General features: G+C 46.4%; 1 protein-coding gene across 1 annotated transcript in view; it reads right to left on the bottom strand.

Moving 5' to 3' along the window:
• The window catches only part of AK5 (adenylate kinase 5), a 63,368-nt gene extending 53,895 nt beyond the window's left edge, over window positions 1–9,473 (bottom strand). Inside the window, exons 1-5 of the mRNA XM_053469709.1 lie at window positions 9,325–9,473; window positions 5,326–5,512; window positions 4,505–4,672; window positions 834–1,003; window positions 452–565 (exon numbers count right to left, since the gene is read on the bottom strand). Coding sequence (XP_053325684.1) covers window positions 452–565; window positions 834–1,003; window positions 4,505–4,672; window positions 5,326–5,512; window positions 9,325–9,384 — 699 coding nt within the window. The 5' untranslated portion in view covers window positions 9,385–9,473. The remainder of the gene's footprint in view (window positions 1–451; window positions 566–833; window positions 1,004–4,504; window positions 4,673–5,325; window positions 5,513–9,324) is intronic.
• Between the last annotated feature and the right edge of the window lie 3,418 nt (window positions 9,474–12,891).

The raw sequence follows: 12,891 nt of genomic DNA, 5'->3' as shown, positions 1-12,891 counted from the left end.
GAGCCGGCCCCTGTATAATGTATAGATAAATCAGTGGCCGGCCCCCTGTATAATGTATAGATAAATCAGCGAGCCGGCCCCTGTATAATGTATAGATAAATCAGTGACCGGCCCCTGTATAATGTATAGATAAATCAGTGAGCCGGCCCCTGTATAATGTATAGATAAATCAGTGACCGGCCCCTGTATAATGTATAGATAAATCAGTGACCGGCCCCTGTATAATGTATAGATAAATCAGTGACCGGCCCCCTGTATAATGTATAGATAAATCAGTGAGATGCCCTGTATAATGTATAGGTAATATACAGGTAATGGAATCCGGCTTTCAGGTTTTGTTAGCGAGGAGGGCTCGGAGTAATTACCGGGCGCTCTTATGTCACAGAGTGCCGGGGTATGATGTCATACGTCCGCAGACGTGGAGGGGGCAGCGGATTGTGGGGCTTCCTACCTGATCCTCGAAGGAGAGAGCCTGAGCCACGTCGCGTGGGAATCCGTCGATGACGATGCCGTCCGAGTCGGGAATTTGCATTAATTTCTGCTTTATTTCGGTAATCGTCGTTTCCTGTAACGGCAGCACAGGCACCCGTGAGGGTTACGTGGGGGGGGGGTGAGTGCGTGGGGGGGAGTGAGTGCGCGGGGGAGGGTTACGCGTGGGGAAGGGTTGTGCGGGGGGGTTGAGGGTTACACAGGGGGTGAAGGTTACGGATGGGGAGGAGTGAGTGCGCGGGGGGAGGAGTTACGTGGGGGGGTTGAAGGTTTCGCGGGGTGGGGGTGAGGGTTACGCGCGGGGGGGTGAGGGTTACGCGGGGGAGGGGCGCGGCACGCGGTACCTGCGGAGCCAGCTCGCCCGTGGTTATGATCTTCGCGATGAGGCTCCATTTCCGGTTGCTGCTCGTGCTGTGGATCTTCTTGCGCAGGAGCTCGCCCACGGAGATGTACTCGAAGCCGTAGCGCTCGGCGATTTTCACGCTCTGCGTCCCTTTCCCGCTGCCGGGACCCCCTGCAAAAAATCCAAAAACATACAAAAGATACAATTAATAAAAAGAAATTTAAAAACTAATACAGATACCCCTCCCCCAACTGAAATAAGCATGAACAGAGGTTACAAGGGCAGCAGAAAAACCCTCTGCAGTCATACTTTACATAGCAATATTTTATCCAATTATAGAGTCACTTAATGCATGAAGATAACTCTGATCATTAACCCTTTGGGGTTTGAGAGTGAAGGACTACACCCTGCATTATGGCTCTTTAAATACTTCAAGGGGAACTTCAAAAATCAGATTAAAAATTAGTTTTCAGAAATATATTCTTTTTTTTCTTATACCCCAGTTGTAGTTTTTGCCCCCATAATATAAAGTTTTCAGGCAGCTGCATATCAGCCGTTTGTATGATTCTCGCTCTGTTATCTGAACCCCGATCTACTAAACCCCCCGACTCCTTATCATACTGCCTGTGGGGAACAATAGAATGGCTCAGTCTTAATCACCCAGTCGGACTCTCTGACTAATGAAAGTCTATCACATGACTGATAACTGGGGGTATATTACTGTATACAGCGCTGGGGGTTATATTACTGTATACAGCGCTGGGGGTTATATTACTGTATACAGCGCTGGGGGGTTATATTACTGTATACAGCGCTGGGGGTTATATTACTGTATACAGCGCTGGGGGTTATATTACTGTATACAGCGCTGGGGGGGTTATATTACTGTATACAGTGCTGGGGGTTATATTACTGTATACAGCGCTGGGGGTTATATTACTGTATACAGCGCTGGGGGGGTTATTACTGTATACAGCGCTGGGGGTTATATTACTGTATACAGTGCTGGGGGTTATATTACTGTATACAGTGCTGGGGGTTATATTACTGTATACAGCGCTGGGGGTTATATTACTGTATACAGCGCTGGGGGGGTTATATTACTGTATACAGCGCGGGGGGTGTTACTGTTAATTGAAGCCGGGCACTCTCAGCGCATGCATTGGAACTTAACCCTTCCAGTACCCGGCCCTCTCCCCAGAACTACACAGATTCCTTTATTCTTAGTTAATGAGTGTGATGTAATAATCTGTTATTTAGTTATCGGGGGAGGGGGGGTTGCGCACAGAGGACGTTTTCGGTGACTTCGCTGCTTCCAAGTTAAACGCGAGCAGAAAACTCATGAAACATTCAAAGCGCGTCGGGGTCTGCGGGGAGATCTGGCAGCAGCCGCCGCAAACATCAGCCAGGAATATTTTTATGAGGCTGCAGGAGAAAGCGATTAACTATTTAAAAAGGCTGTGAATTGGGAGCCGCCGATCCGCCGCCGCCGCTTCACCTGGATTCCGGGTCAAAAGCATATAAATTTAACATTTAAAACTTTCCCACATCGGATGAAGCATTTTAGATTGTAAGCTCCTTTGAGCAGAACCCTCCTAACCTCATTGTTATGCGATGCGCCCCTGTCTGCCCGTTTTACTATCCCAACAAAGTAATGGAGTCTTTCATCAAATTTGATTCATTTTATTAAATCAACCTGGAAAAAATAGACCTCAGATGTCTCCTCATTACATCTGAAGAAGAGACCTCTGAGGTTCCGAAAGCTTATGTGACTTTACTTCTTATCCTGCGCTGGACTTGGTCCGAGCGCTTTCGTCAGGAGAATATCTTTGGGAAGAATCGGACATTTTTTGTATTTTCAGTGTTTCAGATTATTTTTGAAAGAAAGTAACAATTCGGGGTAAATGAGTTACATTTATTTCTAACAATGTTTCTATTTAACGTTTGTCGCCGTTACCGAGGTTTATAAACAGAACGTTGATTATTAAAAACAAGAAATATTCATTATGTACATTTTTGTTCTATAATTAAAATTAATTTCATAGATTTATGTATTTTTTATTAATTTATTCAAGAACAGCATAAATATTCAAATAAAACAGAGGTTTGAAATGCGTGAAGCATCAACGCCATGAAATATGGAGGAAAAACGTTAGAAAAGCGGCCAGAATCTAATGCTAGAGGCTAAGACTGTCTGTAAGGCTGGTAGATGAGTGGAACAGCCTCCCAGTAGAAGTGGTAGAGGTAATACAGTGAGGGTATTAAACATGCACCTGAATCCCCCCGGAATTCCGCATCTCTCATAAAAGCATTTATCGTTTTGTGAAAAACTAAGAAAAAAAGGTTTTGGCTTCTCCCGGGAAAGCCGTCTCCGCAGGGAAGCTGCAGTATGATGCCCAGCGGGGGAGGCGGGGTTACCCCATGCGATGAGCCAATCACAGAAATCCTGACGCTTCTTGATGGATATCGCAGTAAACGATACATTTCAGACAGAATTCCGCAGACTCCAGCTGGGGGTCTCGGTATTTCTCGGGGCAGAGGCTGCGGGGGGGGGGAATGGGGGGTCGCTGATAACCCGAGAAAGCCGCGCGTTCCCAGCGGAATTTTATTTGGACTTAAAACTCAGATAACGCAGGAAAAGCTTCTAGATCACGCGCCAGAATAAAGAGTGTGAGCTCTGTGGGGCAGGGACTCCTAATTTATTTGTATTTACGATACCCCAATGTCTTTATTATACGACGTCACTTATTGCAGCTCCTCTTATACTGTAAAGTGCCGAGTACATCAGCTGTAAATAATATATACAGTGTGAGGCTCTCTGACCCGGGAGATCCGGGTCCGGCTTTAGAAAGACACCAAAGACGGGGCGGCTGCATCGCTACCGGGGGGGGGTAAAAAGGGGTTTATTAAAGGAGGGATTAAGTAAAATCTAAGAAGGAAGAGCAACTACAGGGCGTGACGGAACGTGCAAGGATGTGGAGTAGTGCGAGAGAATTCTGCTGTACAGAAAGTAGTAGATGCCTGGAATAGACCTCCAGTGGAAGTGGTGCAGGAAAACACTGTAAAGGACTTTAAGAAAGCTTGGGACGTGCATAAAGCGACTCTAAAGAATTAATGACTTAAAAAGGAATCAAAAAGGGCCGGTTGGTTCCAACGCCGCTCTCTGTAGGGATCTCTATTTTTTATTCCTCGTATCAGATTAAAAACAAGTTTCCAAAAATATCGCTCTGTTTTCTATAGTTTTTTGCCCCATAATATAATGTTTTCAGGCAGCTGCATATCAGCCGTTTGTTTGATTCTCGCTCTGTTATCTGACCCCCGATCTACTAAACCCCCCGACTCCTTATCATACTGCCTGTGGGGAACAATAGAATGCCTCAGTCTTAATCAACCATTCAGACTCTCTGAAAGTCTATGGCGGGACGGACTTCATTCGTTTTTCCAGCTTTTAACCTTTTATGTTTTCAGGTGTGAATCCGCATGAATTCGAAGAATCGGGAAGCAGGACTGGTTATAGCCCCCCTCGCGTTATATATATTATAGTATGTAGTATACTGGGGCAGTTTTGGGGTTGACTGGTTCAGTCTCCAGTTACACCAGTATTGGTGGTATAAGGGGGAAGTCATGATGATTTATCGGATAAAAGGAGGAATTCGAGTGTTTCTTTCTTACCGATGACGAGAATGATTTTTGGCCGAGGTCTCGAGGGGTCGAACACCTCGTATTCTTCAATCAGCTCTGCCGTCTCGGACAGGTCCGTGTCGCTCTCTATGGAGAATTGGTGAATCGGGGGCAGGCGGTCGTATCGCCGATACGGAAAATTCCCACTTTCAGGCAAAACTATTGGAGAAAAGAAAAAGAAAAACATTAGACCCAGTCCAATAAATACGCCCCTCACTGAGCGCCGGCCGCCATATTGGAAAATATTACACCGTACAGATAAATGGAGCCTTTGGGCCGGTCTAGTAACCTCTACTAAAATGATATAAAAAAGCACAAATTTCGTACAATTTGAATCAAAGAAACCCAGAACCCGCCGGCAGATCGGCCCCATCCGGCCCCCGTTTCTCCTGCTGTAAAGACTCAAACCTTAATCAGTTGTTGGTCTCGTCTTAGATTCAGGAGCCGTATGTCTATCCCATGCATGTTTAACCCCCACACTGTATTACCCTCTACCACCTCTGCTGGGAGGCTGCTCAATTTATCTACCATTCTGTGATAATTTAGATAAATGGGTATTTAATACACTCGGATGCTCCGTAGATTTTTTCTGCCGCTTACAGAGCTCGGATAGTTTTTAAAATGATTGCTATTTAGGTTACTAAATGATCAAGATTCAGAAAGAATCCGCTAAATATCCCCCAGCGCCGCGTTCCGAACGCGTCTCTTCCCTGCGCTGCTAATTTTATTCCCCGGCTGCTATCTGTGTGTTTATTTTTACCCCAAATCATGTAAATTTGATTAAATGTGTATCTTTTTCTCCCATATGTTACCGTTTCTGAAGAACGATCTCCGGGCTTGGCCCCCGTTGAGAGGAGGTAAGTTCCTCTTGTCTGGACCCACAAACGTATCCCACTTCACTTTCTCGGACCCCCCGAGCTCCTTCACTTTTTGCAAGCAGGTTTCCAGGTAATCCACTGGATCCTCCGGTCTGTGATACATCAACCCGTTTATAAGCCCCTGAAACAGAAGCAGCGGTGCTCGGTGAGTATAAAAGAGACGAGCCTGCGCGATATATTCAGGAATGATGTCATATGCCAGTGAATCACAGGTGGGACACGATGTCATATCGCAAGCGTACATAGGTGGGCCATGATGTCATATCCCAACCGTACACAGTTGGGGCATGATGTCATATGCCAGTGGAATGCAGCCATGACATGATGTCACATAACAGCAGAAAACAAAGAATGGCTCCTAGAGGTCGGGAGAGGCACAGATCTGAGCACCGCAGACGAGCCTCTCGGCTCAGAACCCAGAAGAAGGGGAGAGACGTGAGACGGGCTTCATTTTTACCCCAGAAGGGGTGGGTTGGCTGAGGACTCAAGTATTATAACTGGGGGGTTAGCAGTTATGGGTTTATAAAATATATAACTTGTATAACACGATAAGAGGGGTTTATTCTCTGTAATAGTTACACCAGGACGTGGAGCTGCCACAGAAAGGGTTAATCTTCTGTGTAATGCTATAGAGGCTTATTTTAAACAGGATCATGTTACGGAGCTCCGAGTGCCTGCCATTCAGGGGTTAATAAACATTATTAGGAGGATAACAAACAGAGCTGGCCGTATATATCATACGTTATATAAATTCCATATTATACAGCAGATTGTATATATTGTATACATTACATATTACACATCATATATTATACGCATCATATATTATACACATCATATATTATACACATCATATATTATACGCATCATATATTATACGCATCATATATTATAAGCATCATATATTATACACATCATATATTATACACATCATATATTATAAGCATCATATATTATACACATCATATATTATACGCATCATATATTATACACATCATATATTATACACATCATATATTATACACATCATATATTATACGCATCATATATTATACGCATCATATATTATACCCATCATATATTATACCCATCATATATTATACGCATCATATATTATACCCATCATATATTATACGCATCATATATTATACCCATCATATATTATAAGCATCATATATTATACGCATCATATATTATACCCATCATATATTATACCCATCATATATTATACGCATCATATATTATACCCATCATATATTATACGCATCATATATTATACCCATCATATATTATAAGCATCATATATTATACGCATCATATATTATACGCATCATATATTATACCCATCATATATTATACGTATCATATATTATACCCATCATATATTATACCCATCATATATTATACACATCATATATTATACACATCATATATTATACCCATCATATAGTCGGATGCTGCTTCTGCATTTTGCCGGTTACTGGGCTAGTAGGGGCCCCGTTACATGGATTATTATATCCATGTTTATTGAGGCTTCGATTATTTCTCCATAACACACATTTTAGTAAATTTATTCCCCAGAAACTTTATTTTACGATCATTTGGCTGTTTCTGTCTAAATCGGGTTTTTATTGAATCTCTCTCTATCTTTAGTCTTTAGCTGAAGTTGATTCTTTTATTGGACATAAAATGACAGGAGCTCAGAGGTCTCTGCATGTTCAATCCCCTCACTGTATTGCCCTCTACCACTTCTGCTGGGTGGCTGTTCCATTGATCTACCACCCTCTCTACTGTACTGAACCCCTTCATGATAGAGGGGTTTACCACCCTAAGTGCCGGAGCTTTTTTTACCATTTTTAGCATATGTTTGTTTAACCATAATTAGCCTTTTTCATGTTTAGTGAGCCACAGAAATTATATATGATGTTTTGGCAAGGAGAACTCACTGTAATAGCCTCTACCATCTCTGCTGGGAGGCTGTTCCACTTATCCACCACCCTCTCAGTAAAGTAAAACGTCCTTCCTTTACAGCTCAGTTTTACTGAATGTGTGCCGATATTTCTCTTTAATTCTCTTAAAACTCTGTATAGCTCCAGTCTCTGGGTGAACCCAGCACTGTGTATAGGGCCAGCCTCAGGGTGAACTCAGCACTGTGTATAGGGCCAGCCTCAGGGTGAAAACACTACTCAGCACTGTGTATAGGGCCAGCCTCAGGGTGAACACACTACTCAGCACTGTGTATAGTGCCAGCCTCAGGGTGAACTCATTACTCAGCACTGTGTATAGGGCCAGCCTCAGGGTGAACTCATTACTCAGCACTGTGTATAGTGCCAGCCTCAGGGTGAACTCAGCACTGTGTATAATGCCAGCCTCTGGGTGAACTCAGCACTGTGTATAGTGCCAGCCTCTGGGTGAACTCAGCACTGTGTATAGTGCCAGCCTCAGGGTGAACTCACTACTCAGCACTGTGTATAGTGCCAGCCTCAGGGTGAACTCACTACTCAGCACTGTGTATAGTGCCAGCCTCAGAGTGAACTCAGCGCTGTGTATAGGGCCAGCCTCAGGGTGAATTCAGCACTGTGTATAGGGCCAGCCTCAGGGTGAACTCAGCGCTGTATATAGTGCCAGCCTCTGGGTGAACTCAGCGCTGTATATAGTGCCAGCCTCAGAGTGTACTCAGCGCTGTGTATGGTGTGTACAGTAGGGTTAGTGTATTATAGGACTGGTTACCCCTTGATTTGGGGGATCGCGAATTTCCCTCTAAATAAATCTCTGTAACCCTCCCCGCCGTCTGCCGGTACCGAGCAGAACCCGAACCTCCCACTCTCACTAATCGCAGCCTTTCTGGGCTGAACCGGAGAATTCTATCTGAAGGCGACACCCGGGATGGGAATAAAAATGATATTAGAACGTTTTATACAGGACAGCAGGGGTTAAACCGACAGAAAGTGTGACATTATTAACTGCATTCATACACCCGATACATAGTGATAGAGCGCATCACACGGAACCATTAATAAATAATAATAATAATAATAATAATAATAATAATTCACACCGATACAGCGTATCACACGGAACCATTAATAATCATAATAATATTAATAATAATAATAATAATAATTCACACCGATACAGCGCATCACACGGAACCATTAATAAATAATAATAATAATCATAATAATAATAATAATTCACACCATTTACACTGATACAGCGCATCACACGGAACCATTAATTATAATAATAATAATAATAATAATAATAATAATAATTCACACCGATACAGCGCATCACACAGAACCATTAATAATAATAATAATAATAAAATAATATTAATAATAATTCACACCATTTACACTGATAGAGCGCATCACACGGAAACATTAATAATAATAATATTAATAATAATAATTCACACCGATGCAGCGCATCACACAATGCCATAGTTACTAGTGCTAAATAATAATAATGATAATAATAATAATAATAATAAATAATAATAATAATAATAATGAGTCTGCTGCAATGTATCGCGTTCTTCTCGTTCTCTCCCCGTTCCCGGACACCGTGTTTCGCGTGGGTGAAGCGCCGTGTCCGTGATGGATCTCGGGGACCGCAGCCTCCTCGGTGTTTCCTCCGCAATGAATGAATGATCAGAAAGCAGAACCCCCCCTAATCCCAGCCCGAGGACCCCCGGCAGGTAACAGCACAGGGCTCTGTATGGGGAGTTATTACTGGTTATACTGGTGCCCAGTACGCTGTATGGGTATTTATTACTGGTTATACTGGTGCCCAGTACCTTGTATGGGTATTTATTACTGGTTATTCTGGTATTTACGGCTGGTTCTACTGGTGCAGGGGGTTTGAGGGGGATTCCCAGTAGCTGATGAGCCCCGCTGGTGTCACGCGGGGGGCAGAGGGGGCACTTACCTCAAACAGCTGGGGGATCTCCCTCCTCGCCAGGTACTCTTTGGGGTCGGGGCCGCTCATCCCTCCTGCGCCTGCCGGTAATCTGGAGATCAGACGGGATTCACAGCCCTGACGGCATCCAGCGGGCTGCAGCCCCGGAGTCACTCGGCGTGTCCCCGCTGCCCACACACAGGCACTGCCGGCACCCAGGGGCCCCTCACTGGCTCCTCACTGGCCCCTCACTGGCCCCTCACTGGCCCCTCACTGGCTCCTTACTGGCCCCTCACTGGCCCCTCGCTGGCCCCCGCTGCAGCCTCTGCTTGGGAAGAAACGTGCGAAGTGCGCGGCAGCAGCAGGCAGACTCAGTGACTGCTCCTCACTCCAGTCTGCGAGACCCCCCTGCGCCCACTGAGACAGCCAGTCGGGGAATGCATGATCTGCCTGCAGACACTCACTGCAACCACTGGGACCACATCCACCTGCAGCCAGTCACTGCACCCACCACCCACTGGGACCACATCCACCTGCAGCCAGTCACTGCACCCACCACCCACCGGGACCACATCCACCTGCAGCCAGTCACTGCACCCACCACCCACTGGGACCACATCCACCTGCAGCCAGTCACTGCACCCACCACCCACTGGGACCACATCTACTTGCAGCCAGTCACTGCACCCACCACCCACCGGGACCACATCCACCTGCAGCCAGTCACTGCACCCACCACCCACCGGGACCACATCCACCTGCAGCCAGTCACTGCACCCACCACCCACTGGGACCACATCTACTTGCAGCCAGTCACTGCACCCACCACCCACCGGGACCACATCCACCTGCAGCCAGTCACTGCACCCACCACCCACCGGGACCACATCCACCTGCAGCCAGTCACTGCACCCACCACCCACTGGGACCACATCCACCTGCAGCCAGTCACTGCACCCACCACCCACTGGGACCACATCCACCTGCAGCCAGTCACTGCACCCACCACCCACTGGGACCACATCCACCTGCAGCCAGTCACTGCACCCACCACCCACCGGGACCACATCCACCTGCAGCCAGTCACTGCACCCACCACCCACCGGGACCACATCCACCTGCAGCCAGTCACTGCACCCACCACCCACTGGGACCACATCCACCTGCAGCCAGTCACTGCACCCACCACCCACTGGGACCACATCCACCTGCAGCCAGTCACTGCACCCACCACCCACTGGGACCACATCCACCTGCAGCCAGTCACTGCACCCACCACCCATTGGGACCACATCCACCTGCAGCCAGTCACTGCACCCACCACCCACTGGGACCACATCCACCTGCACCCACCACCCACTGGGACCACATCCACCTGCAGCCAGTCACTGCACCCACCACCCACTGGGACCACATCCACCTGCAGCCAGTCACTGCACCCACCACTCACTGGGACCACATCCACCTGCAGCCAGTCACTGCACCCACCACCCACTGGGACCACATCCACCTGCGCCCAGTCACTGCAGCCACCACCCACTGGGACCACATCCACCTGCAGCCAGTCACTGCACCCACCACCCACTGGGACCACATCCACCTGCAGCCAGTCACTACACCCACTACTCACTGAGCTCACTGGAACCACTGACAATCAGTAGCTTTTATAATCTGACTCCCTGACCACGGACCAGTTGTTTTTTCTAAAGCTAAGAATTAACCCTCTGAGTTGATTCTGACTACAAAAAAAACCCTGTCTGTTCGTTTAATATATGAATATTTCATGCTGGGGGTATATTATGCGTGCTGGGGGTATATAGTGTGTGTGTATGTTGAGTGTGTATAATTTGTGCTGGGGGTATATTATGCGTGCTGGGGGTATATAGTGTATGCTGGGGGTATATGATGCGTGTTGGGGTATATAGTGTATGCTGGGGGTATATGATGCGTGTTGGGGTATATAGTGTATGCTGGGGGTATATGATGCGTGTTGGGGTATATAGTGTATGCTGGGGGTATATGATGCGTGTTGGGGTATATAGTGTATGCTGGGGGTATATGATGCGTGTTGGGGTATATAGTGTATGCTGGGGGTATATGATGCGTGTTGGGGTATATAGTGTATGCTGGGGGTATATGATGCGTGTTGGGGTATATAGTGTATGCTGGGGGTATATGATGCGTGTTGGGGTATTTAGTGTATGCTGGGGTATATGATGCGTGTTGGGGTATATAGTGTATGCTGGGGGTATATGATGCGTGTTGGGGTATATAGTGTATGCTGGGGGTATATGATGCGTGTTGGGGTATATAGTGTATGCTGGGGGTATATGATGCGTGTTGGGGTATATAGTGTATGCTGGGGGTATATGATGCGTGTTGGGGTATATAGTGTATGCTGGGGGTATATGATGCGTGTTGGGGTATATAGTGTATGCTGGGGGTATATGATGCGTGTTGGGGTATATAGTGTATGCTGGGGGTATATGATGCGTGTTGGGGTATATAGTGTATGCTGGGGGTATATGATGCGTGTTGGGGTATATAGTGTATGCTGGGGGTATATGATGCGTGTTGGGGTATTTAGTGTATGCTGGGGTATATGATGCGTGTTGGGGTATATAGTGTATGCTGGGGGTATATGATGCGTGTTGGGGTATATAGTGTATGCTGGGGGTATATGATGCGTGTTGGGGTATATAGTGTATGCTGGGGGTATATGATGCGTGTTGGGGTATATAGTGTATGCTGGGGGTATATGATGCGTGTTGGGGTATATAGTGTATGCTGGGGGTATATGATGCGTGTTGGGGTATATAGTGTATGCTGGGGGTATATGATGCGTGTTGGGGTATATAGTGTATGCTGGGGGTATATGATGCGTGTTGGGGTATATAGTGTATGCTGGGGTATATGATGCGTGTTGGGGTATATAGTGTATGCTGGGGGTATATGATGCGTGTTGGGGTATATAGTGTATGCTGGGGGTATATGATGCGTGTTGGGGTATTTAGTGTATGCTGGGGTATATGATGCGTGTTGGGGTATATAGTGTATGCTGGGGGTATATGATGCGTGTTGGGGTATATAGTGTATGCTGGGGGTATATGATGCGTGTTGGGGTATATAGTGTATGCTGGGGGTATATGATGCGTGTTGGGGTATATAGTGTATGCTGGGGGTATATGATGCGTGTTGGGGTATATAGTGTATGCTGGGGGTATATGATGCGTGTTGGGGGTATATAGTGTATGCTGGGGGTATATGATGCGTGTTGGGGTATATAGTGTATGCTGGGGGTATATGATGCGTGTTGGGGTATATAGTGTATGCTGGGGGTATATGATGCGTGTTGGGGTATATAGTGTATGCTGGGGGTATATGATGCGTGTTGGGGTATATAGTGTATGCTGGGGGTATATGATGCGTGTTGGGGTATATAGTGTATGCTGGGGGTATATGATGCGTGTTGGGGTATATAGTGTATGCTGGGGGTATATGATGCGTGTTGGGGTATTTAGTGTATGCTGGGGTATATGATGCGTGTTGGGGTATATAGTGTATGCTGGGGGTATATGATGCGTGTTGGGGTATATA

This window comes from Spea bombifrons, chromosome 6, assembly GCF_027358695.1.
Source record: "Spea bombifrons isolate aSpeBom1 chromosome 6, aSpeBom1.2.pri, whole genome shotgun sequence".
Lineage (NCBI taxonomy): Eukaryota > Metazoa > Chordata > Amphibia > Anura > Pelobatidae > Spea > Spea bombifrons.
Note: the sequence above shows the minus strand (reverse complement) of the source record. Positions and strands in the feature narration are given on the sequence as shown.